The sequence below is a fragment of the Panthera onca genome, chromosome A1 (assembly GCF_046562875.1).
Source record: "Panthera onca isolate mPanOnc1 chromosome A1, mPanOnc1 haplotype 2, whole genome shotgun sequence".
NCBI classification, from domain to species: Eukaryota; Metazoa; Chordata; class Mammalia; order Carnivora; family Felidae; genus Panthera; species Panthera onca.
In genome coordinates this window covers 177,046,012-177,073,838 of record NC_138339.1, presented here as the reverse complement: position 1 = coordinate 177,073,838, position 27,827 = coordinate 177,046,012, and the positions used below count along the sequence as shown (strand labels likewise).

At 37.5% G+C, this 27,827-nt stretch overlaps 1 protein-coding gene across 3 annotated transcripts in view; it reads left to right on the top strand.

Annotated features, from left to right (window-relative positions):
• The window catches only part of GPC5 (glypican 5), a 1,417,426-nt gene that overhangs the window by 297,443 nt on the left and 1,092,156 nt on the right, over positions 1-27,827 (top strand). For all 3 annotated transcript variants that reach the window (XM_060636856.3, XM_060636857.2, XM_060636858.2), the window contains exon 4: positions 17,236-17,369. In XM_060636856.3, coding sequence (XP_060492839.2) covers positions 17,236-17,369 — 134 coding nt within the window. The remainder of the gene's footprint in view (positions 1-17,235; positions 17,370-27,827) is intronic.

The following is a 27,827-nucleotide window of genomic DNA, read 5'->3' as shown; positions in this document are numbered from 1 at the left end:
TTCTGCCCCTTTCTCTCTCTTCTTCCTCTTCTTCTGGAACTCCTATGATATGGATATTATTTTGTTTCATTGAATCACTTAGGTCTCTAATTCTCCCCTTGTGGTCTACTAATTTCCTTTCACTCTTTTATTCAGCTTCATCAGTTAACATAATTTTATCTTCTATTACCTATTCTCTCCTCTGCTTCTTCCATCCTTGCTGTCACTGTATCTAGTTTATTTTGCATCTCCTTTATAGCATTTCTTTCTTCTTTTGTGTTTATTTATTTTTAAGAGAGAGACAGAGCACAAGCAGGGGATTGGAAGAGAAAGAGGGAGACACAGAATCTGAAGCAGGCTCCAGGCTCTGAGCCATCAGCACAGAGCCCGATGCAGGCCTTGAACTCACCACGAGATCATGACCTGAGCTGAAGTCAGATGCTTAACCGACTGAGCCACCCAGGTGCCCCTCATTATAGCATTTCTTCATTCATTGTGACTATTTCTTAGGTCTTTTATCTCTATAGCAATAGATTCTCTGCTGTCTTTTATGCTTTTTTTCAAGCCCAGCTATTAGTCTTACGGTTTTTATTCTAGATTCTTGTTCAGATATACTGTTTATATCTCTTTTGAGCAATTCTCTGGCTGTAATTTCTTCTAGATTTTCTTTTGAGGAGATTTCATCCATTTCATCATTTTGGCTAGGTTTCTGTCTTTTGCGTGATTTAATAGCTTGTGTTATGTCCTATACCTGTGGGTACTACTATATTAAAAAGAGGTCATACACTGTCCAAGGCCTGGCACTTCAGGAAGTGTTTTTGGAATGTGTTATGTACACTCTGTTGTTGCCTATTTGGCTGCTCTATCCCACTGGTCAATTCTCTATAAAGCTTCTTCTTGCTCCTAATGGAGGATTGTTTGGACCTTCCACCAGATGTGCTTTGATTTGTTTGTTGAAATAACCCTGGAAAAAAGGAAAGGGCAGGGAGCATGATCCTATACAAAGAGAAAAATGAAAGGGGTGAAAAAAAAAAAAGACCAAGTAGAGAATGAAAGAAACTATAAGGCTTAACTCAGAGAGAGAATAAGTAAAATAAAGAAAAAGGAGATATAGAAAAGGTATAAAAAGAATAGAGTAAAAATGGGGCAAGCAGTAAACAAACAAAACAGAGAAAGGACAAATATATATATATACATATGTATATATATATATATATATGTATATATACATATGTATATATATATATATATATACATATATATACATATATATATATGTGTATATATATATATGAATTGACCCAAAATCAAATCAGAAGCTATGAGCCTGTTTCCAAAGGAAAAAAAAAAATGAGAAGAAGGTAGAAAGAAAAAGAAGAGAAAATAGAGGAGAAGAAAAGAAAAGAGAGAAACAGACTAACATACCAAACCACAGGACAGTTGTCTATTGGTACCCAGGACCGGTGGCTGTGCCAGAGGAGAGGCCTCTGGTTTGGTCAATGTCAATCTCACTGGGGTAGATAAGCAGTTACCAGGCATGGAGGCACAGGGTTAGGTATAAGCAGGTCCTGCCTCCACTGGGGGCCACTGTGCTCCTCCCTGAAGCCCCACCCTGTTGGTGATGGGGAGAAAAATGGCAACACCCCAGTCTGTCCTCCGTGGACCAGATGTCTCAAACCAGGCTGCTCAGGCGGCCTCACAGAGCAGTGCTGGGGTGGTCCGCTTGCCCTGCTCCACAGTCTCAGGAGGCTTCTAGCTGCTGGGCTGGGATTCAAAACCCGATGTCTTAAAGGGGCCTGCACTGCACAGATTCTGTTCCAGTGTAGTGCCACTCAGCCCTGTGGACAAAGGGCCTCTGGCTAGCACCTGCAGGGTCTTTTGTCCTTGGGGAGGCAATAAATCCTTTTCCTTCAGCAGTCAAGGGAGGGGACAGTTGTCTCCCAGTGCACCTCCGAGGTTTCTACTGCACCCTGGGGCGAGCTCCCTCTCCACCTGGCACGTGCACATGGTCTTCTCTTTCTGGAGAAAGACTCGCATTTTTGAAAACTCCGATCTTGGGCGCCTGGGTGGCGCAGTCGGTTAAGCGTCCGACTTCAGCCAGGTCACGATCTCGCGGTCCGTGAGTTCGAGCCCCGCGTCAGGCTCTGGGCTGATGGCTCGGAGCCTGGAGCCTGTTTCCGATTCTGTGTCTCCCTCTCTCTCTGCCCCTCCCCCGTTCATGCTCTGTCTCTCTCTGTCCCAAAAAAAATAAATAAAAACGTTGAAAAAAAAATTAAAAAAACAACAACAACAAAAAAAAACTCCGATCTTCAGGTCTGAAGCTGTTTGCAAAGTAGAAACTGGTACTTTCCGAATTTTTTATTCCTCAGACCATGGTCCATAGAGGTTTTTCTCTTGTGCTAACACAACACTGCAATTCTACAGCCTCTCTTTCTCTCCCTTTGGTCTGTCCACATAAGTGGTGCCCTCCCCTCTGTGCCTACACTGTTTTATCTCCCCCAATTTCCATACATGCACCCCTGTCCCACCAAGATGTCTCCCTCCACCTGTGGAGATCTGTCCCTCCACAGATCGGTTTCCTGGGTGTTCCAAGTGTTCTGACCTTAATACAGCTGTGTTTGAGGGATGAGGAAAATCCTGGTCCCCCTACTCTCCTCCATCTTAACTCCTCCCTGTGTTTGTTTGTTTGCTTGTTTGTTTGTTTTTTTGCCATTTGTGTCTGTGTGGGTGTGTGTGTGTATGACTTATGTGACCTTAGCCTTTGTCCATCCACTTTTTTTCATTTGGGTTGTTTATGGTTTTCAACTATTCTGAATAATATGAATTTGTCTATTAAATGTGTTTAAATTATTTTCCCAGGTAACGGTGCCTCTTTTTAAGTACTTTTCTAACAATTTCCTGACAATGGAATTTTCTGATGCATGAATGTTACATGGAATGTTCATTATAGGTCAGTGGTTATGAAAAATAAGAAAGGCAAAAATCTTCACAACTTCTCAGTAAACAGGAAGGCACAATGGTAGACTTTGAGTACTCTATGGAAGGGAGTAAATTGTCCCCGGGATTGTCATTTGACTATATCCAACAAATCAGAGAGTTGAGAAGAAATATATGAATTCATTTGAATAAATGGATTTTAGCTTTACCCTGGGGGGCAGAAGGAGGCATTGACAGCTATTAGGAACAAAAACAACAACAACAACAACAAAACAAACAAGAAATCAAAATGCTTCCTCTGCCGTACTCTAAACTGCTTCAGGACAAATCTTATTGAGATGTACAAACCAAATGTTTGCTAGGTTGGCAAATAACCTCAAATTGAGAGATCAAGGGTGATTAAATTTCACAGGTGATATTTTCAGTGACCCTTGAAAGATGGTAACATTTAGACAAGCTGAAATAAGGAGAGTACAGACTGAAAAGTACAGGGTAACTGGGGACAGTGAGTAATACCGTTCAGCTGAAGCACATAGTGTTTAAAGAGAGGTGCTCAGAAATTTTGAGGTTCACACTGTAAATTCACATGATATACTTTAGTTTCTACTCAGTAGGAAATGGGAGGAAGCACAGAAGGTTTGGGATCAGAGAAGGAGTCTGACTGGAACCGTGCTTTAGGAAGATTAATCTGGAAGCATGGAGGGTAGGATCAAATCTGGGAGGATGCTCAAAAGAAAGGCAGCAAGGATGTCCTGCATCTATCCAAGGAAAAGCTAATGAAAGCCCATTGTGGGGTGATGGAAATCCCAGTGCCAAGGGAGAAGCAAAACGTAGGAGACCTGATGAAAGCAGAATAGCCTTTGTTTGAACATTTTAAGCCTCTAGCTGATGCCATTTCTAAAGCAGCTTCAAACATTTTCAGCTTTGGAAAAGTGGAAGAATATATGGTCATACTGCTTTATTCTTCTTTCTTATTTTTATCTAATTATTACATCTAGAATATGCATTTGGATGGCTTAGGATTCTTATTACTCCCTTTGATAAAGGCAATGGTTAAGTTTTGATTTTATGGCTCTGAGATATTTCCATGCCTTAAACTTGATGTCAAGGTGTTTTTCTGTCCTTCCCTGTGGTTTCTTACTGCCCCAATATGGAGGTTGCACTGGCTGTCTGGCACTCTTCTCTTTGTTGGGAGAGCTTAGTAGTTGGTACGCTATCAGACTGTCTAACTCAAAAGGTTTAAAATGTCATACGGCCCAATGCTCATAGAAGGCAAAAAAAAAAAAAAAAAAAAAAAAAAAATCCCCCTTAGATTGTATTGCAAAAGGTAATTGAATCAAGCTTTACTTAGGATAACCAAGTTAGTATCCCATGTAGAATTCTATCCCATTCCTATCCTCTCAGGGTAGGATTGCTCTCATTTTTTTTCTCTCCACCAATGCTTCAAGGTCTGTGTACAAGGTTCCCTGCTGCCCCTGCTTCCTGGTGATTTTCTCTGGGCTCCTGTACAACTTACTGCTTATCGTATTCTTTTGAAACATTACTTATACTCTATTGAGACATTGTTTGTATTGTATTGAAGTTAACTTCATATATTTATCAATTTGTTTCATCATTGGAAATTCTACCTCCCTAACTAGATTATAAATTCCTAAAAGGCAAGACTTTAGAGGATTGGCAAACTATGTTCTAGTTCTAGTTTTTATTGCCCTTAATGATCCTTCAGACTTAAAAGAGAAAGATAGCCCACATTTGGAGACCTTTACAAAATCCCCTTAGTTGAATTAAGTGTGTCCATTTGGCCGATGCCACAATATGGACAGAGCTTAAAGTGATTTGCTTAAAGTCAGATTATACATTTTCTCCTAAAACTTGAAACTGGCAATTGCTCTAGTAAATCAGCATTCTTCTAACTGCCACCAGTGATGTGGCCAGCCTCTGCAGATGCTCTTAGATTCCACAACATTCCACACACTCCTATGTTGTTAAATATGTGTTCTGATTGCCTGGATCAATCCCATTATGCTTTGTTTCCCCATTGACATCAGTGACCATCAGGAATCCCAAACTCCAGTTATCCAAGATCATTATACCAACCTGTATATCTGATAATATGATTCTAATTTTTTAAGTTTATTTATTTTGAGAGAGAGAGAGAGAGAAAGAGAGAGAGAGAACATGTGCAAGTGGGGGAGGGAGGGAGAGAATTCCAAGCAGGCTGCACACCGTCAGCACAGAGCCCAATGCAGGGCTTGAACTCACAAATCATGAAATCATGACCTGAGAGGAAATCAGGAGTCAGATGCTTAACCAACTGAGCCACCCAGGAGCCCCTGATTCTACTTCTAATCATTCTGTCCTCCCATACTCATCACCAATGTTTGTACCATCTCTGAAATCTGCAATGCACTTACATCACATGGTCTTCATTTTCTGCCATTCCAGCTCCCTTACTCTTGTATTTCTAATCCAAAAAATTATTTTATGTTATGGAAATATTCATAATATTTACTCTCCCCATCCATTTCTTTTGCCCTTATTTCTCTCCTTACCCAATCCATAGTCTATGATCCAGCATCTCCAATGCATCAGCCGTGGATTTGTGCAGAAGTAAAGGCACTCTGACTTCAGATTGTAGGTTTAAACTACGTTTCTCCCTGGTAGTCAGACACTTTGAGAAACGTCTCACTTGTTTTGCAATTGAAGTATTTTGGGATCAAATGATCTGAAACAGAGTCTGTACTATTAAACATGCAATCAAATTGTAATAGCTACTGTCCTAAAACAGAACAGAGCAGAACAAAACAAAACAAAACAGAAACTGACTTGACTCTGTGTCCTTTTGAGGCTCTGTCCCATAAATCTGTGCTCCTTGACTATAAAACTCCATGAAAGGTTTGTGTATTTTCACAGTCAACGTTTATTTTTTTTTTATTGAGGTATAACTGACAGAGGTATAATAACTCTATAGTTATAACTAATAACACGGTATTAGTTTCAGGTGTACAATGTAATAATTTGATATATATATTGTGAATATATAATTCTAATTAACATCCATCACTGCACATAATTACAAATTTTTTTTCTTGGGATAAGAACCTTTTAAGATCTACTCTCTCGGTAACTTTCAAATATGCAATACGGTATTTTAACTGTAGTCCCAGGCTGTACATTATATCTCCATGACTTACTTATAACTGGAAATTTGTACCTTTTGACAGTTTTGCTTTCTGATTTCCTTTTATCTCTTGTACTCGAGTTACTGTGCTTTCTGCCACACTTCTCCACAGAAACTACACTTTTCACAAGTGACCAGTGGTCTTTTTCTCATAAGATATATGGTCCATTTTCATCCTCATTTTATGTGAGCTGTCAGTCACTTTGCACACATTTGATCATTTCCTCTTAAAAAAGAAAAAAAAAAAAAAAAACACCTTCATTTGTATTTTGCGATGGCCCAGTCTCCACTCTCAATCGATTCCTTTTACTTCTCTGAAAATTTCTTTCCAGAATCTTTTTTAACTTTTCTTTGTCTCCACCTGTGAATGTTGGAATGCCCCAGGTATTGGTCTTCTGTGCTCTCCTCCATCTGTACTCATCCCAAGGACAATGCAGTCAACAACCACATTCATATACTTTGCCTGGCCTTACCCTTGAGCTTTCATTTCAGCTCATATAACTAACAGCTTATTGGATAGTTCCTCTTGGATGAATAATAGTCACAGAAACAAGAATAGTCACAGAAACACACAAATCTGTCCAAAAGAGAATTTTATTTTTCTCCCCAAATTCATCCTTCTCTAGCTTATGTGACACTTCCATTTGCCTAGTTACTTTGGCCAAAAAACATCAGAAGTCATTCTTGAATCTGCTGGTTCCTTCACTTGTAGTATTTAATCCACCCTCAAGCCCTCCTATTCCCACCTTCAAAATATATGTGTCCTCAAGCGAGATCTCAGTCCTTGAAGACCGTCCTTGGCAAAGCCATCATCCCCTTTTCCTTGAATCGCCAGACTGCTTCGTATCTGGATTCGTGGTTTCCATCTTGTCTATCACTCTGTTGTGACTTGCCCAGACTTCTCTCCAAACAATAGACAGATAGACAGTGTGATATTTTTAAAACATAAAACAGATAATGTTATTGCTCTGCTCAGAATTCTGCAGTGACTTCAGACAAACTCATTCTTTGGCAGAACATACGTGAAATCATGTAATCCGGCCAATTTACCTCTGATCCCCAGCCCCCACCTCATACTCTGTGGTGTTTTTCCATTGTAGCAGCCTTTTTTTTCTCCTTCCCAGGACTATTTTAATTCCTGTTCTCTCTGTATATAAGCACCCCCCTGTGATCTTCCCATGACTGCTTCTGTATTCATTCAGAACATAACTCAAATACCACTTTAAAGAAGTTTTTCTTGGCCAACTAGTTGAAGCAGTCCATTGTCCCCCAACTCATCAGTCTATGACTTACTCATTTAATTTTTTTTTTTTTTTTGCTTTTTAGTTTAAATTCCAACTAGTTAACATACAGTATAATATTAGTTTCAGGTGCACGACATAGTGATTCAATAGTTCCATAAAACACCCGATCCTTATCACAGCAAGTACCCACCTCCCCTCTGGTAACCATCAGTTTGTTCTCTATAATTGAGTTTGTTTCCTGGTTTGCCTCTCTCTGTCTCTCTCTTTTTTTTCCCTTTTGCATGTGTTTGGTTTCTTAAATTCCATTATGAATGAAATCATATGGTATTTGTCTTTGACTGACTTATTTGGCTTAGCGTAATACTCTCTAGCTCCATCTGTGTCATTACAAATGGCAAGATTTCATTTTTTTGATGGCTGACCAATATTCCATTGCATATTTATACCACTTCTACTTTCTCCATTCAGGAGTCCATCCTCTGTCCAACCCATTAGTCTATCTCTTACCCATTTTTGACTGAATGGCATTCACTAAGGCATAAAGGTAATATATTTAATGTTCTATTTTCAGTTTCCTCTGCTAGAATATAAGCATTTTTAAAAAGTTTCATCATCTCTCAGAATGTATTCCCATCTTTTAGAATAACACGCTACAAATAATAGGTGCTCCACATATTGAGCGATGCTGCTATCTGTAGCTAAACAAGGACTAAAATGCATAAATTTGACTTCCAGTCCTGGGAACTTGCAAAAATAATGTGCTCATATAATTGTAAGGGAGGAAGAAAGATAGGTATGAATGAAAAGGAAAGAGAGATTGGAATGAAGGAAGGAAAGCAAAAGGGAAGAAGGGAAGGAACGAGGAAAAGAAGGAAAGACAGAAGAAAGGGAAGGAGGAAAGAAAGGCAAGAGGGCTCAAGAGGGGAAAATAATTGGTTGTCTTAGTTTTCAGTCTCTCCCCATTTCTGACAACAACATAGCTCAGTTTGGAGGAATTAGTCCTCAATTCTGGGTTGGTTTTCCTTTTCTCATTTGATTACATTGGCACTCAGCCCCATTCTTCCATTTTACATGGAAGACTGGCTTTTTATGCAGATTTCATGTATCTAAATATTTGTCAGTTTGGCCTACAAGTTGCATTTTTTTTCTAAGAGTCCTGAGTTAAATGATTTTTTTTAACATTTTATTTATTTTTTGGCAGACAGAGAGAGAGAGAGGAGAGCAGGGGAGGGGCAGAGAGAGAAGGAGACACAGAATCTGAAGCAGGCTCCTGGCTCTGAGCTATCAGCACAGAGCCCAATGCGGGCCTCAAACTCACGAACCTCAAGGTAATGATCGGAGACGAAGTCAGATACTGAGCCACCCAGGCACCCCGTGAGTTAAATGATTTTAAATGGCCACATGCAGTAAATTTAATTAGTGATTAGGCATCAGATTGAAATGCAGAAGCTCCCTCTGGTGGTTTAATTTGCAGGTGCTCAAAACTAGCAATGCAGAATTAGGATCCCACTTAGAATATCTAGAAATGTTATTCTGCTTCACAGTGTCCTGCCCCTCCTCCCCTTCCTCTTCTTTCTTCTCTTTTAATTTGAACTATAAAATGAGTTCAGTGTGGCAACCTTTATGATGATAGCTACTGAAATCTATGCAGGGAGGCAACTTCTGGAAAATTAAAAGGAAAGACAAGGAAAAGCCAGCCATCCAAGGACAAACATTCTTTGGTTCCAAGTAGACACTTGTAAAAGGGCCTTATTTACTCTTTGCAGGCTCTAGAGTTAACATATCTCTACCCTTGCGAACTGGAGACAATAGGTGTTTTCTTCCTTATTCAGCGTTAACACTGTTTTATTTGCTTTTTCCCAGGAACTGGGCACCTTGTACAAACTTAGAATTCTCCTTATGGATAACTTATATCTAAAAGTACTGCTTTTTAGAGTCTTAATAATTTATAACTTACTATAAATATTCCTTGTTGCAATACCAGAATGTACTAGTGTTTTAAAAGTGGTATTATAGCTATAACTTTATATTTTTTTCACAGCTGACTTCTGGAACTATTTATACCTTGAACTTCAAAGTAGCATGCATATTATATAGATGGTGATTGCTCCATAGTTATAGGTATGATATTCTGTAATCACTTATTTTTTCACTTCCATTAATACAAACTTAGCGAAATCTTTTGTAATAACGTATTATCACCATACCATAATACTAGTCCTCATGAAGTTAATATTTCTCACCAAAAGTAACTTTGGCTGGGAAGACATCTAGCATACTAATGGAAATTGTCAGAAAAATAGACTATATTTTACAAATGGCTCCATTAAGTTCAATTTTGCTGAAATTCATCTCTGATCATATGATTTTACTATGTTATCACTCTTGCATAATTAATATTGTTTACTTATTGTTTGCTTAATTAAATTCATCTAAAAGTTTATCAACATTTGGGCACCTAGGTGGCTCAGTCCATTAAGTATCTGACTTCAGCTTAGGTCATGATCTAACATCTGTGTGTTCAAGCCCCACACCAGGCTCTGTGGTGACAGCTCAGAGCCTAGAGCCTCCTTTGGATTCTCTTTGGATTCTATCTTTGCCCCTCCCCCAACTCGTGCTCTCTCTCTCTCTCTCTCTCTCTCTCCCTCCAAAAATAAATAAACATTAAAAAATTTTTAAATAAACATAAATTTGAAGTTTAAAAAAAGTTTATTATCACTAATTCAGTGTATTTTTATGCTTTCATTGAAGTATATGTTGCATTATATTGAAAAATAAACTAGGAAGATATTTTGGAATCTACCTGATTCAAAGATTGAGTTAATAAACTATATTTTGATGTATGGGGACATTATCGTATGTATCAATGTGATGAAATGATATATACTTCTTTTTAAGTTTTTCATGTTTATTTATTTTTGATAGAAAGAGATAGAGCACAAGCAGGGGAGGGACAGAGAGAGAGGGAGACACAAAATCTGAAACAGGCTCCAGGCTCTGAGCTGTCAGCGCAGAGCTTAGAGTGGGGCTTGAACTCACAAACCTCGAGATCGTGACCTGAGCCGAAGTCAGACGCTTAACTGACTGAGCTACCCAGGCGCCCCTCTGACTACTTCTGTCAAAATATGACACATGAAGGAAATGAACTGATAATTTAAGGAAAATTAAGCAAGATTTTTGTGTTTTATTAATTGCATGTAATTATCATCATTTCATTATGTGTTCAAAGCAGATGTAAGCTACAATAAAGACTAGGATGTTCAAAACAATTTATTTGTGTGGTTGTAAAAAGATATGTTACTTCATCAAGCCTGATTTTGGCATTATATTATTTACAGTTCTCCAGAGAAATATATATGTGGAGAGATTTATTTTGAGGAATTGGCACATGTGATTATGGACGCGGAGAAATTCCATGACTTGCTGTTTGCAGGTGGAGACCCAGGAAAGCCAGTGGCATATGATTTCGTTTGAGTCTAAAGGCCGGAGAGCCAGGGAAGCTGATGGTGTGAATCCCAGTCTGAAGGCAGGAGAAGATGAGATGACAGTTCACTCTATGAGGCAGGGAAAAAGAGAGAAATTCCTTCTTCATCTGTTTTTTGTTCTCTGCGGGCCCTCAGTAAATTGTATGATGCCCACTCACATTGGGGAAGGCAATCTTCTTTACAGAGTCCGCTGACTCAAATGCTAATTTCATCTGGAAATAGTGTCACAGACATGCCCAGAAATAATGTGTAACCTTGTCACCCTATGGCCAGTCAAGGTGACACACACAATTTACCATCATAGGCATTCAATGTGCAGTAATATCATGATTAAAACCAATATTGGTCAGTTGCATCCAACATGGAAAACACAGGTGATATCAACATTTTGATAACTTTTAAAAGTTATTTGCAATACCAAAATAACACTTATTTACTAAAATATTTTAATGTGCAATTAAAAAATAAATGTGGATTAGAGAGTTTTTTTATTTCCACCATGATTTTAAGAGCAACTACAGATCACTAGCAATATGAAAATCCTTTTTATATTGAAAAAAATTGATTTTTTAGAGAAAATGTTGAGTATTCATAAATCCAAGAACATTTAATATATGTCAATTGTGACATCTTTAATGAAATCTGACAGAACTTTAATTTTCCAATTCTGTTAATCAGGTATTTGATCAAACCAAAATTATTTTGCTGTGGTAGTTTGTAGATCAGGAAGTCACTGACTATTCTTTGCAATGTTATCTGAACTTTCGTGGAAGAGATGAAAATCTTATGTTACTATCTCTATAGTATCTATAAGTATCTCTAAGTTACTATAAGTAGTACTTATACTACTAAGTTGGAACTTGGGGAGTGTATCAAGAGAGAGTGCCTTCTTTGGGGCACTTGGATGACTCAGTTGGTTGAGCATCTGACTTCGGCTCAGGTCATGATCTCACAGTTTGTGGCTTTGAGCCCCGTGTCGGGCTCTGTGCTGACAGCTCAGAGCCAGGAGCCTGCTTCAGATTCTGGGTCTCCCTCTCTCTCTGCCCCTTCCCTGCTCATGCTCTGTCTCTCTCTCTCAGAAATGAATAAACATTAAGAAAAAGAAAAAGAGGACTTCTTTTTCATAAATTCAGTTATTCTAGTTTGCCTCCTAAAATCCATCAGAAATCAAATTGTCTAATATCCTTACATTTCTCCCCACCTCCATTAGTTTGTGGGAATCTTAAAGGAAATAACTGCCATGTTTCCCCTCATCTATTTCCACATACAAAGGAAAAATGGGCTTCTCTGGTTTATTCTTATATCTAGATCATTTTCAACCCAAATTATTTCATTCATGTAGGACACTTAGGACCCAGGTCTTATATGATGCTGGGAGTCCCTCCCAATGGATAAGAATATGTGACTAACAAGACCACTAATAAGTATAAAGAAAAGACTGTTGATTGGATAGTAGTAGATAGACTCATCCAATAGCTAGATACAGACTTAGCAAAGTTATATTCCTGCCTTGGGCTTCTGTCTCCTCACCTATAGATTAAGGTTGGATACCTTCTGTTTTTCTTTTTTAAGTTTATTTATTTTGAGAGACAGAGAGCATGAGTAGGGTAAGGTAGGGTAGTGGCAGAGGGAGAGGAGAGAGAGAATCCCAAGCAGGCTCCACCCTGTCCCCGCAGAGCCCGATGCGGGGTTTGAACTCATAAACTGCAAGATCATGGCCTGAGCCGACACCAAGTGTTGGATGCTTAACTGACTGAACCACCCAGGAGCCTCAAGGTTGGAGACCTTCTAAAAGACTGCCTGCTCTGTTAGTCTGGAGTCCTCCCTCCCGCCCACCCTCTCCTCCTCTCTTCTTTCCTTCCCTCCTTCCTCTTAATCCTTTTATCTCTTTCTCTTTTCCAGTCCCTCTTCCTTCTCCTCTTCCCCTCCCCACCCAACACATTATTTTCAGAGTTGTTTTTCTCCTGCCAGAAGATTTTCTCTCCGACCTTCTTGGCATTCTATATACATTTTGTCATTTCATCCATTTTCATGGTTTTAACTATTGACTCTATGTAGGGGATTCTATTCATTAACTTTCCTTTTATCTCCAATGCATCATTTAGAGCTACCTTTTAGAATTACCTCCAAATCAGTTTTAAATGAGAATTTATCTCCTGCTCTAAGGAACAGAGAAGCCAAAACAATACACTTGTTCTACCTTCTAACTTGTACACGTGGGTTATTGGATCTTTGTTCACCATGATTAACTGATTCAAAACTGCTAACAGCTTTGATTTTCCTTCTATCTTTTTGCCTCTGATAGTGGTGGAGCATCCATCCACCTCTGTTTCATCCTATGAACAGATCGCTTAGTAAATACAGTACCTCCACATTCATTGCTTTTCAACTAGTGATGATCTATACAGTTTTCTCTTCAATTATTATAATTATTATTAAACATTTTAAAAGACCATTGCAAAAGAAATAGAGGCTCCGCTTATGGGTGTCAACTGAAAATGAACAATGTAAATTGTTCTTTAAAAAAATTTCTGAGGAGCGCCTGGGTGGCTCAGTCGCTTGATCATCTGACTCTTGATTTTGGATCAGGTCATGATCCCAGGGTTATGGGATCGAGCCCCACATAAGGCTTTGCACTGAGCATGGAGCCTGCTTAAGATCCTCTCTCTCTCTCTCTCTCTCCCCACCCTACCCCTCTTCCTCACTCACACACTCACTCTCTCTAAAATAAATAAATAGATAGATAGAAAAATAAATAAACAAATAGCTTTTCTAGATTATTAACTAAAAGTTTTGGCAATTTGATGACTTGAGTAAGACTGAAAACAAAAAGGGAGGCTCTAGGAGAAGTTGTCTTTCTGCAAGAACATAGTGAGAATGGGAAGGTTTGCATGGTGATAAGTACTAAAACAAGTACTCGCTCAGGATGGGAGAAGTGACCTGGGTTAGGGGCAACTAAAAGGGGCCCTTCAAGGTGAGATGGGAACTTGAAGATCAGTGGGAAGCCAGAGAATGAACTTAAAGCAAGAGTAGGTAAGCCTTAAGAAGGGAAACAATTCTTTCAGAGACACTTCAGACTGATTGCAGGGGAGAACAGTACAGAGCAAGGAGGGGGATAAGGAGGAAATGGCAGTGTAAGTCAAAGATGAAAAATAGTCCAAGTAAGTGTGAAGGACTTTTCTATAGCAAGAAGGTATTGAAATGGGCCACCCAAATTGGCTCACCCCAGCAGGGCCAAGGTGACAGGCTAATGTGCTAGTAACAGATGGCTTTCCATTCCCTTTCAATAAGGTGTGAAGTAGAGCTCCCCGGGTAGCGGGTAGCAGGTCAACAAGTAGAAGGCTTTGAAATTTATTTGTATTTGTTGGAATCTGGTATATATGCCTGGACCTTTGGATACAATCAAAGATAACATAAGTCTATGGCTTGTACATTTTCTTTTGTATTTGTAGCAAAATACAAAAAAGAATTGTAAAGATGATGAGAATAAAGATCTTGTGAGGCTAGTGTTTTCAGCTTTCTATCTACCTGTCTAGGAAATATGTTCAGTAGCCAATATGGTTTTAAGTCCAACATGGGAAGGGCAGGGTGAAATAAGATTTCCCTTAACTTATAACTACAAAGTGTTTTTATTTTCTCAAGTTTTAAGGACAGGATGAGAGCCGAGATTCCTAGAAGTTTCCTAGAGCTCTATCGCTAGTCACATTGGATCATGATAGCAGTCTATTTCTTTTTTACTGTGTTCCTTTATTTCAAATATTCTGCAGTTTCATTAAACAATCTCACTCAATATTTCCGCCATCAACTTACATTGTCTTCCCTTGGTTCTTGTGACTAAGAACTGTTGACAATGAAGATACTTTTTTTTTCCATTAAGAAAATATTTTCACACTTAAATATATTTACACTGCACTATCACTATTTTTCAGCTTCTTGGAAATTCACTTTGAGCCTTTTAACACCTTGGTCTTACACTTCCCTAACTTCTCACTTTTGGTCATTTGCCAAGCCCTGTTGATTTTTTAAAAAATAGATTGCATTTTTTAGAGCAGTTTTAAGTTCACATCAAAACTGAGCAGGAAGGTACAGATTCCCCATATATCTATCCCCTGTCCCCACTCACGCATAGCCTACCCCATTGTCAACATCCTTGTCAGAGTCAGACATTTTTTGGAATTGATGAACCTCAACTGACACATCATTATCACCCAGTCTATAGGTTATATTAGGATTCACTCTTGGTGTTGTATATTCATTCCATTTGTTTGGACAAATTTATAATGACATGTATCCACCCTAGCATCATACACAGTAGTTGTACCATCCCAAACATCCTCTGTTCTCAACCTGCTTATCCCTATATTCTCTTTGATCTCTGACAACCACTAAGAATTTTAGTGCTAACAGTTTTGCCTTTTCTAGAATATCATATAGTTGGAATCATACAGTTTATAGCCTTGTCAGATGGCTTATTTTACTTCGTAGTATGCATTTGAATTTCTTCCATGTCTTTTCTAATAGCTCATTTGTTTTTAGTGTTGAGTAATATTGCGCTATCTGGATGCACCACAGTTTTACCCAGTCACCTACTGAAGGACATCTCAGCTGCATCCAAGTTTTGGCAATTATGAATAAAGCTTCTGTAAACATCCATGTGCAGGTCTTTGTATGGACATCAGTTTTCAATTCCTATGGATAATTTTCATTTTGTAAGAAACCACGAAACTGTCTTTCAAACTGTCTATACCATTCTTCGTTCCCACCAGCAATGGATGACAGTTCTTCCTGCTCTCCATCTTCCATAACTTTTGGTGTTGTCTGTGTTCTGGATTTGGCCTTGTTGATTTTACTTCTCTCTATAATTCATGAATCTTTCTCTTCATGAACATAGCCACTACTACAGCTCAAAATAACTTTTTTGCCCCTCAGGACTACTTTAGGAGTCTGTTCACAATTTACCTGCTCTGAGGCACTTGGGTGACTCAGTCAGTTGAGCGTTTGACTCTTGGCTTCAGCTCAGGTCACGATCTTATGGTTCGTGGGTTTGAGCCCTGTGCTGGGCTCTGTGGTGACAATGAGGAGCCTGCATGGGATGCTGCCGAGAGCTCAGAGCCTGCTCAGTTTTCTCTTTTAGGAGAAAATTCAGTTTTTTGCCTTTTTTCTCTTCTAACCTCTAATACATTTTCTTTGCAAATATAAGAAACAAGATAAATATGGGTTAAATAAACAAATTAGTGCATAATTCCTTTAATGCTCATTGCATGGAAAATTAAAGAAATTGATAAATTTAATGGAACTTGGGAATAATTTACTCTCATTTCTTCATCTTACATATAAGAGAATCAAATTCAAAGAAGTTCTGCTACTGTTTTCAAGATTTCAGTGCTTAAGATGGAAAAATTAGGACAAGAACCAAAGTCTCCTGATTCCTAGGCAATGTTTTTATGTATTTGCAATTATACTACTCTACTTCTTTAAGTACTCCACCTCTTTAAGGTATTGTGTGAGTCTTTTTTATGCTCTACATGGTAATATGTCCAATTAATTAGTTACTTTCTCAATGATAATTATGTAAATTATATAAAGATCTTGGCTAGATAAGTTTTTTACTCTTTCATTTGATTTTAGAAAAACGATTTTAGATTTTAGGAAAACAACTATACTAACACTCTCAAAATACAGGAAGAAGATATAGAACAATTACCAAATGAAATGTCTATACAAATGTATTCATTATTATTTTAAGAGAGGATCTTAAGGGGTACCTGGGTGGCTCAGTTGATTGAATGATTGACTCTTGATTTTGGCTCACATCATGATCCCAGGGTCATGGGATTGAGCCCCACATTGGGCTCTGCACTGAGAATACAGCCTGCTTAGGATTCTCAATCTCTCTCTCCCTCTCCCCCTCTCTACCACTTGCACTCTCTCTCTCTCTCTAATATAAAAAAAAAGACCTTAAGAACAAAACTACCTTTAGAACTCATTTAGAAAACAGACTGCATATTTAATAGCAAATTATTTCATTTAAAATTTCAGTACAATTATGTAATTGTCATAAATTGAATATAAACCATAAAATACCTATTTTGGTTAAGTAGTCTTATTTATACAAGCAGGCAAGTTTATTAATATACTTCTCTTATTCTGCATATGTTTGCTTCATGTACTTTGCGTATATATACATGCAAAACATATATATGTGCATAGCATCAATTAATCATGGTTGCCATTTTATGCAGGTAATTTGATTCCCCCTTTGGAAAATTAACAAACATTTTATGTCTTAAAAGTTAATATTGAAGTGTAAGTAAGAACATTACATTGTTTTGGACTCTAGCAAATATTACATTCTCAGGTAGGATGGAGGAAGGTTTCTAACTGCCTTTTAATATTTTCTCTTTGCAAGATCAATAAGATTTGTGGCCGTCCAATCAGAACACCTACACAAAGCCCCCGTTGTTCTTTTGAGGGAAGCAAAGAGAAGCATGGGATGAAGATCTCTCCAAGAAATGGTGAAGAGACACTTGCCAACAGAAGAAAGTAAGACATTTGTTTTACAACCAGAAAGAGAGAAGAAAGTAAGCCATTAATTTTCAACAGAATAGAATGTATTCAATTAAGTAGAACCAAATACACTATTGAAGAAAAAAAGATCACCATTAATTACTTTTAAAACTCAGCAGTTGCTCCTATTCAGTTAATTAGGAAGATAAGTACAACCTGTGAGACCAATAAAACTTCCTGTGATAAGGGACATTTGCTATAATACACTATGGCGGGCAATAGGCACGTATGGTCATTGTGCTCTTAAAATGTGGCTAGCGTACAATATTGTACAGCAGACATCTAGGACTTACTCATCTAGCTCAACTGAAACTTTATGCCATTAGTTAATACTTCCCCAATTCCCTCTCCCTGTAGTCAACAATACTATATTGTACCCTTCAAATTTTGTTACGAAAGTAGATCCTACCATAAAAAAAAAGTTTAAAATATGGCTAGTGTGACTGATGATTCCATTTTTAATTTTAATTGATTTTAGCCTAAATTCCACATATAGTTAGTGTCTACTGTATTGGGTGATGCAAGAGAGAAAAAGCATTCACATAAATGATGAAATCTGTGTTACTATTAAGCAAGTATTTAACAAATGCTTAGATAAGAAGTTTCTATATCTTTAATCTGAAATGCTGAAAATGGCTATACATTGATTCAAAATGATAAGCATTGAGTGTCTTGCTTCTATAACTCACATTTCTACCGCTGCCCCTGTCACTGTTTCACATGTTAAATTAAAGCCTTCATCTATATCTCTTTGCTTGATAATTGGCAGTCAAACTGAAAAACTCTTAAAATTAAAGGAAACTGTTACTTTATTTATTTTTGCATTCTGTTGCCCACTGTATGTCCTAACAAATACTAGCTTCTTGGTGGGTGTTTTTGAAATGAATTGAAACTGAGAATTCTATATTCATTTATTAATCCAAATAGTTATTTCTTTTTTTTTAATGTTTATTTATTTTTGAGGGAGAGAGAGACAGAGGGAGACAGAATCTGAAGCAGGCTCCAGGCTCTGAGCTGTCAGCACAGAGTCTGACAAGGGGCTTGAACCCACAGACCATGAGATCATGACCTGAGCTGAAGTCGGATGCTCAAGCCACCCAGGTGCCCCCTCAAATAGTTATTTCTGATAATATCTTATGGCAGCCTCAGTATTTTACATCGCTTTACTCTTTAGAATGTAAACTCTGTTTCTTTCCTTTTGGGATAGTGCTCTTAATTGCCTCATTCTCTTCTCAGATGGACTATAATTTGGAATAAAGATCTGGGCTATTGCTAGCTATTTGCTGCAGCTCAAAAGAAGTAGCACTTTGTTTGCATGTAAACTAGCTGTTCTTTTTTCTTCTAAACATCTATAGTGATCAGCAGTCTTTTCTTGTATTTGAGAAATTAATGTGCTTTAGCTAGTGTATATAGCATGTAGTGGCTAGGTATAGTGTAGAGTGATTCTTCTAATAAAACCTAGCTAAGGAAGATCTTAAGGTTTTAAAGGTCATGTCCGTTTCACCATCAAAACAATTCAGTTGTTGGAAAGACAAAACAAAACCCAATACAAGTGAAATATCTCAGGAGTAATGAGGGGGTCATGTGAATAGAAAGTTCTGTAAGTATCTATCCAGGCCATTGAATAGACTTCTTGTCACCAACCTTGCAGACTCTTGTATTTCTGTATCCCTAAACAACCAGCCACCTTTAGCTATTACCCATGAACCAGAGTAGGTCCATCATAGACAAGTATCATGCCACACAAAGTAAACAACCAGAGGTATTGTACATGAGCTCACTTAAGCAATTCATTTTTCAAAAAAATGTTCCTTTATTTATTTATTTTTTTTTATTTATTTTTGGGACAGAGAGAGACAGAGCATGAACGGGGGAGGGGCAGAGAGAGAGGGAGACACAGAATCGGAAACAGGCTCCAGGCTCCGAGCCATCAGCCCAGAGCCTGACGCGGGGCTCGAACTCACGGACCGCGAGATCGTGACCTGGCTGAAGTCGGACGCTTAACCGACTGCGCCACCCAGGCTCCCCTGTTCCTTTATTTTTTAAAGAGAGGGGCAGAGGAGGGGCAGAGGAGGGACAGAGAGAGAGAGGGAGAGAGAATCCCAAGCAGCTCCACGCTGTGAGGACAGACTCCCAACACAGGGCTCTATCTCACGAACCATGAGATCATAACTTCCCAGGGTTTCTGTAGAGCATCTTCATTTGCTACTGGTACTCTAAGGACACCTTTGAATGGATGAGCTGGGTCATCTGGACTGAACATCAGAACGGTTTGCAAAATTCCAAGCTACAGACTTTTCTTTCTCATACAAAACCTCCTTGGGGCTACTCTATATTTGGGTTAGAGCAACACTCAAGTGTATATTATGTTTTGTCTAATATTCAAAGGGACCCAAAAAGCATCGTGCCTCTTCCTGAGTGCTAGGTTATCATAAGGCAGAAATTTGCCTTTTACGTTAGAATAACCCATTAAGATCCAGACAACTAGACATTTAGAACCCCTGCTGAATTGTCAAGCACTTGAAATGTCAGTATTTTTCCCCACCAGAGGCATGAACATGTCTACTAAGGCAACTAGGATGATGTGATCAATATTTTATTATCAGCATGGCGTCCTGTAGGATATCCAAATGATCAGGGCTCCTGTCTGTCATGGAGTGGGAGAATTGCCCTGAGGTCTAACAGTGAAGATATTCTTACCAGCTGAAAGTGAAATATTTCTAATTGTCCTTACTAATTGATAAAGGACAATCAATTGTTAGCTAGATAGCAGGTAGCAGTACATGTTTGGATTTGCTCTGGCAGATACCACATACAAAGCTGGATGTAATTGGAGTCACCCTCTGACTCAGGTTATGATAATCCAAGCATTCTCCAAGCCCATCTCAGTGTGCATAGAATAGCCAAACAAGTGACGTGAATATCGAATAGACTGATTTGGACAAAGATGTGTTTAAAATGCTATATATGGGTACTTTTCTGAACTCCATTCTAATGGTTGACCAGTTGATAGGATTCGATTTTCTATGTGAATGATCACATGGTACACCGGTACAGCCATTCTAGCAAGAAGCTTGCTGTACCTTATAAAACTAGTATACTCTATGTACTTGTCTACCTTACCTTAGCCTGTATCCCAAGAAACTCTTGCTTATATTCACAAGGAGAATTCTTGCATATCTGTGGTAGCTGAGAGTTAGAGGCAAGTTATATGTCCATAACAAGAAAAATAAAATATATTAGTTTGGAATATTATGAGTCAGAAGGATAGAATGCATTTTCATGCATCAAAAAATATCATTGTGATTAAAGAGAAAAATATATTAAATAGAATGAGAATAACAGTGCAATACCATTTTTATAAATTAGCAAATATATAAAAAATTAGTATATATTTTTCAAGGAGAGGATATGGCAAAGTACTTATATTAAATATATTAGAATGGATATTTATAGAAAAACAGGAAAGAGGCTGAAGGATGAAAAAATAAATAAATATTCTATTTCAAGTATAAGTTATGACAGTATGCCAGGGACGGAGGAGTATTCTTTAACTCTCTGTATCTGAGAAAATATGTGTGTGTTTGTGTGTATATACATATAAATAAATATACATATATACATTATTTTAAAGTTTAGGTGAAAAGTGTTTTTTTAATTATATTTTCCTAACAAAAACATAGTTAATACTCTTTCAGTCAAAATTTTCATGAGAACTAATGATACTCAATTTTTAAATAACTTTTTTTTGCTATTTCATATGCTAAGCATAGATGATTTTTCATTATGGTGTATTGTAGATATAGTGATTATCCAGATAGAGATAAAATATAATTTGCTGAAAAGACTTATTGACTTGAGACTTTCTGCTATAACTTAGTTATTAATTAGAACAAAATGAAAGTTTATTGTAAAAAAAAAAGTAGATAAGGGAAAAATGAGTTCTCAGTCAGCCCATCCAGATCATTAACAAACACTGTTTTGTGCGATTCATAAAAAAGTAAAGTTAAAAAAATATTTTCTGAGTTAGTTTTTATAAGTTACCATTGTATCCATGACAGTATTTTTTAGGTTTTCTTAGTTACCTTGGGTAATTCCCATGAGAATATCTATAACAGTAACTACTATCTATAAATTTAAAGCAATTTAAAACTAAAACAAACAAAAAAACACACACAAGAGTTTCTGTAAGTTAATATAATTGCTCTGGTAGCTGAAAAATAGAAAATTGTAAAATGCATCTGTTGTTTTGTCAGTGTAAATGAAGATAAACACTATTCTATGGTTAACAATTTAAAATACATTTTTACATATAAAGAAGTCATAGTCTTTAAATTATATTGTTATAGTTTACTTTAGACTTAGTATCTTTAGTGGTACATCTTGTAAAATATTGTTGTCCAAAGCTTGCTATTTATTTATTTATTTATTTATTTATTTATTTTAGTATTCTCTATACCCGGTGTGGGACTCGATTTGAACTCACAACACCAAGATCAAGAGTCTCATGCTTTTCCAACTGAGCCAGCCAGGTGCCCCAAAATTTGTTGTTTAAAATTATGTTAGATTTATGGCATCCTAACAAAAATACTTCCAGGCTTTAAAACAGTTTAATTTACATAGTTTTCCATTATCCAATCAATTCTTTTCAGGTTGTGTTAATATAACTATTGTTGACTTATATATAATTTGACCAGTTAGCTTTTTTTTTTAACTACCCAACAGTATTTATTAAGTGATCATTAATTACTTTTTTGTTTTTCAGTTGGGATGTGTAGTCAATTTTTTGCAGGGGTATATAGTATCCTGAAGTGGTTTAAGGCTGCCTTCTTGTTCTTTGTTTTCTCTTTACCCCATGTTCTTTATTCTTTATTCCTCCTCTCTTGCCTTCTTTAGACTTTAACAGGTTTTTAATATTTTTTGGGATCTTCTTGGCTTTTTTTACTTGCATTTTTTATTATTCTTCTAATGGTTACCATAGAGATAACAATATGCATTTTTAATTTTTACTATCTGCCTTAAAGTAGAACTTTTACTACTTCATTGAACGATATAAGAACTTTAAAATAGTTTCACTCCATTACCCTCTTCCTATCTTCCATTACCCTATTCCTAACAAATAACTTCTAACAATGTTTTAACGTCTTCCAAGATATTATTGTTATCATTTTTAAATAGTCAATATTGTAATAACTCATATTTTATTCTTTGTGGTGCTTTTTTTTTTATTCCATGTGTCCATCTAGAATCATTTTGCCTTAGCCTTTTGTATATTTTTCATTGCTTATTACTGGTGATGAATTCTCTCAACTTTTGTTTGAAAACATCTTCATTTTGTTTTTTTTTTGTTTGTTTTTTGTTTTTAATTTTTTTAATCTTTATTTATTCTTGAGAGAGAGACAGCATGTGAGCAGGGGAAGAGCATAGAGAGGGAGACAGAACCCGAAGCAGGCTCCAGACTCTGAGTGGTCAGCACAGAGCCTGATGTGGGGCTCAAACTCACAAACTATGAGATCAAGACCTGAGCCGAAGTCGGACACACAACCAACTGAGCCACCCAGGTGCCCTATGAACACATCTTCATTTTTGAAGAATATTTTACTAGGTCTAGAATTATAGGTTGTTGCCAGCTATGATTTTTAAAAATATAAATGTCCATAATTGAGTTCACGACATGACACTGTAAGTCGTATGGGAGGCTTAATGGAAACGTTTCATAGGAGAGGTAATTACGGTAGTGGATGCTGCTGATGCCCTACTCACATCCCTTTACCTGGCCATTTTATCTGCTTTCTGGCTGCTCTGTCCTGGTTGCTGATAATGCACAGCTGCCTTATTCTCTGGGGAATTGCACTTAACAAATTGGAGCCATCTATATTCATTATCTCTTGCTGCTTAACAAGTCACTCCAAAACAAAGTGGCTTAAAGCAACAACAACTATTTATTAACCAATTTTCTGTAGGTCAGGAATTTGGGAGCAGCTCAGCTATGGGGTTTTGGCTCAGGGTTTCTTTTGGCAATGGTCTCTTAGGGTGATTGCTACCAAGGCCAGGTGAGGCTGCAATCCTATGAAGCCTTGAGTGGAACTGGCTATTATCTTCCAAGATGGCGACTCACAGGGCTGTTGGCAGGAGGCCTCACTTTCTTGTCACAATGACTTCGTGAGTTTTCTCACTCTGTAGCTGGCTTTCCTCAGGGGCAAATAATCCAAGAGAGAGAAAGGCAGAAGCTGCAGTGTTTTTATGATCTAGCCTTGGAAGTCCCACACTGTCATTTCTGTAGTATCCTACAGGTTACACAGGTCGGTTCTAGTCTGTATGGAGGAGGACTACACACCATCTCATCCATCTGAAAGAGGGGGCTAACTTCCCACCTGCCTCACCCCCTTGGCGGAGGCTCGTAAGCAGGGCCTGACACAGGGGGATAAAAGGCTTGCCCTTACTCAACGTGACGTGGCCAGATAAGTGATGCAATCCATGCTTCCACACTCCCTGTACAATCTGGTTGAAGCTGGGACTGCATCCTGACTTACCTTCTTCCTGCCCACTCTATCCTATTTCTCTCACTACCTTTCTCTTAAGAGTGCTACCTTGATGAATCCTCTGCATCCAAATTCCTGCCTCTGGTATTGCTTCTAAGGAATCTGACCTGAAAAATTACCTAAAACAGATGCAGAATAGGTGTAAACTTAGGCAAAATTATAGTATCTTATCCTAAATACAGGTATTTCTCTCTGAATTCCCAAATCTGTAACCCTTTTGTCTGTTTTCTTTCTCCCCCTTCCTCCTCTGTATTCATTTTAAAAGAGAACCCTTCCATTTAATACCCTTTTCCTTGCTCGATTTCTAACATTTGATGAAGGACATCCATGTCTGTCCTTGGCTCTACCAGCTGTGCTAAGCTTGAAGTATAGAGTATGTCAGTCTTTTGGCTTGGAAGGAAGGAAGCTAAACCATAGCTTTGGATTCCTTTGATTATATTTGGGTGATGTGATTGTACTTGTTCAACCTGCCCTGTTTTGTTTTGTTTTGTTTTGTTTTCTGTTTATGTAGAATGCTAATAATGAGCTCATTGGAGACTTGGAGTTATTGATACACACCAGTTACAAAGGTCTCTGAAAGTTGAGAAAGTCAAGGAAGAGCTACCATTCCTTTAAATGTCTAGAAAAACATTACTATTTAGTCTTGTGGGGCAGAAACCAAATCAGCACAGCTGTAAAGGACACTGCACTTATGTAACTGTCTAAACCAGCCCAGGCAGAGTGATTTCCCTGTGGCAGTTCCTGCTCTCTGCTTGATTTCTTGAAGTTAGCTGGTAAGAATAAGCTATTAGCAAGCTTAAATCGGTGATAATTAGCGGTACATTATTATTTCAAAGTGGTGTGGCTGTGCCAATTAAGCGGGTAATTAGGAAAACCCCAGGACAATAAATTAAGAGAGAGTCTCAACACCAGTGCCCCATCTGTTCTACAGCAAGCATTCCAATTAGCCAAACCTCTCATTTAAGAATGCGCCAATTAAGGGGATTGGCTATATGCATGGCTGTGCATTGGGGTAATAACGACTGTCCTAGATGCTTAGTAAAAATAAAATATTTTTGATGTAAGAGGAGATTTTGATGTGAAGGTGGGGAAAGGAGAATTTTTGGAAATACTGGATGTTTAATGTTTAAGACAAATACAATTTGAATTGTTTTATGAGCTTTTGTTTTTCTCAATTTTCTCTTCAGAACTTAATGGAATCTTGTTTTATCGGGCAGCTCCATTTTATTCTAATGTGTTTATGAAATCTTGACTTGCATAGGAATTTTACCACTTGAACATTAACAATTTTTTGTTTTTTGTTTTTAAATGGAGAATAGGAACTCAAAAGGATGCTTGAAATTGCTTAGTTGAAAGAGGGGAATGAGTCAGGGCACATTCTGTTTCAGGATGTGTCTATCCATGAAAGCCAATTAATTGTTACCCTGTACATTGCAAAAGAACACAGTGAAGTGACTGAAATAGTTAATTATGCATAGGAAAAACTTTTAAACATAATCTGAATGGAGAACACTTAATATTACTTAGGATTAATGCCAAGATAGGATCAGTACATATCACATAGGATCAGTTAGCTTAAAACACATGAATTTATAGCTACATGGTCAAACCTTACTTAGCACAATATTTTATTAGTGAAACCAAAATTAATTAATGTTTAAAATTCTTGATGTGTGTGTCTGGGTGTATGTGTTTATATGGTTAAATCAGTATTGACATACTGGGCTTGATGATGAATTGTATATATATAAACTCGGTGGATGAAAATATCCATAGGTCAGGAAAAAGTCAACTCTGAGAAAAAGTTAATATCGTTTATAGGACCGGGGAAAGCAATTTCCAACCTATTTCCTAAAAGGAAGTTAGTGCTTCTTTGAGGTGCCATTATTATTTATTACCTGTAAGTTTAATTTACTAAAATAAAAGTCATGTTCCCTTCAATGAGAGCATTTCTGGCTAATTTAAAACAGTGCTTAGTGAGTGGCGGGTGTGAAGGTACCCAGGGCAGGCCAGGCCAAGGCAGGGCTTTGGGGAGGGAGCAAGAGGCCAGGCCAGAGCAGTACTGAGGAAATGTGAGCTCCGAGGCAGGCAGGCCAGCATCAAGACCTACATGAATAATGAAAAGCAGGACCCTAGGGGGTCAAAAACCAGGCACACAGGAAGAAGGAATGCCAGAAGGCAGAACAAACATGTGGCAAAAGTTTAGGCTAGTGGTGCTTAACCTTTGCGGGTCACGTATCCCACTGAGAATCTGATAAAAACTTCCCAGAAAAGGAAAGTTCATAAACAAATACATGCAAAATTTTGTGTATTGAAAAGCCATTTTCTCCAGTTAAGACTAATATTAAAAATAAAGCCTTTAAAAATGAGGTTTGCTCTTACCTTTTTAGATGTTCATGGAAAAATTAGTGACCATTTCCTGATGTATCTGAAACCAAATTCAAACAACTAAACTAACATTAAGCAGTATTTGTACTGAAAGGTATGGACTAGAAGTTGAAATGGTGGTTTGTCTTAGATGTGGCTATGCGGGCATGGTATCCAACAGATACTCTTTTTGTTTTGATGGCAGAATTTATTGAAAATTCTAGAAAGCAGATTTGTATAGTTATCACTGACTGCAATTAGAATTCTTATAACTTGCTTGCTTAGATGAAGGTAGGTTTATATCAGGGAGAGTGAGATTTATTCTAAACTCTTCAAAGTTACATCAGTGGTCCATAATGCTTTGATCCTCAAGTTAATTTGTGACATCTGTCATATTGAGGCTCTCAACTTTAAGTTAATGTGAGTAGAAATAAATCTCCTCAAATTTCTCATTACACAAAGAATAAAAAAAAATACACGTTTTTTTCCTTAGCCATAGGAAGAAGGATCTTTAAATCGGACAGTTTTCAAACTGATTCTCCAAAAATCTTCTATTTCCCAGTAGCAGCTTTGTTAAATGAGCTAGGAGCTTCTCAGTAGTGTTTATAATTGAGACTGTAGGGTTATCCCATTTATATGGCTCAAAATATCCCTCAATCAAGAAAATCAAACTGTGAATGAAATTCTCCCTGTCTAATATACCTGAGAATGTTTTCTGTCTTTTCTTTCCCCTTACAAAAAGTGAATCTTCTATCCTCTGGAAGGCCAGTAAACATATGCAGAGTTGAAAAGAATTGCAAATTCAGCTTCCACTTTTTTCCATTCAATTTTTGAAGAGGTGAAGAAGATTGAAAGTCATGTCATACTGAAATTGATCATTTTTATAGGAGTGTATAAAAACTATCTCAGAATTTTTAGCAGAATCTATGGGGTCTAAATCAGGATGATGAGTGAGGCTCATTTCTTTTATTAAACTAGCAAAATTAATTGTATGTAGAAGCATCATGGGTGCTCAGTATATAGCAAGAATACTAAGCACTTTCTTCCACTTGGTTTTGTGTAGATAGCAAAAACATTTCCATCAGTTTAAACCTTTCAGTGGCATTGGAAGTGTCTTAATTAGATGCATATAGCTAATAGGGGAAAATGAGGAACAGGATATTTACATTTTTATCCCTTTGCATATTTAAGGAAATGACAAAGCTGCCAATTCCTCCACAATTATCCTCAAAATAGGAGAAATGTGTTTCTAGGGTAGATTATATCCTTTGATGGGCATACTGTTTTTTTGTACTTTTTTGTTTTTGTTTTCCATCTTCACTATAAGACACACCATTTCCAGGGCCCATCATGGTCTCTAGAATCATATGTGGAACCTCTTCCTTGGAAGTACAACTGAAGAAAGTTCAGGGGTAGTTTCAGGATGATTCTTTTTATTTAGGCCCATATTTTAGAGTTAAAGACTTTCACATCCAGGTTTCTTCTCAAAAATATGCTTCATTCTGTTTAATGACTTTGAAGATCT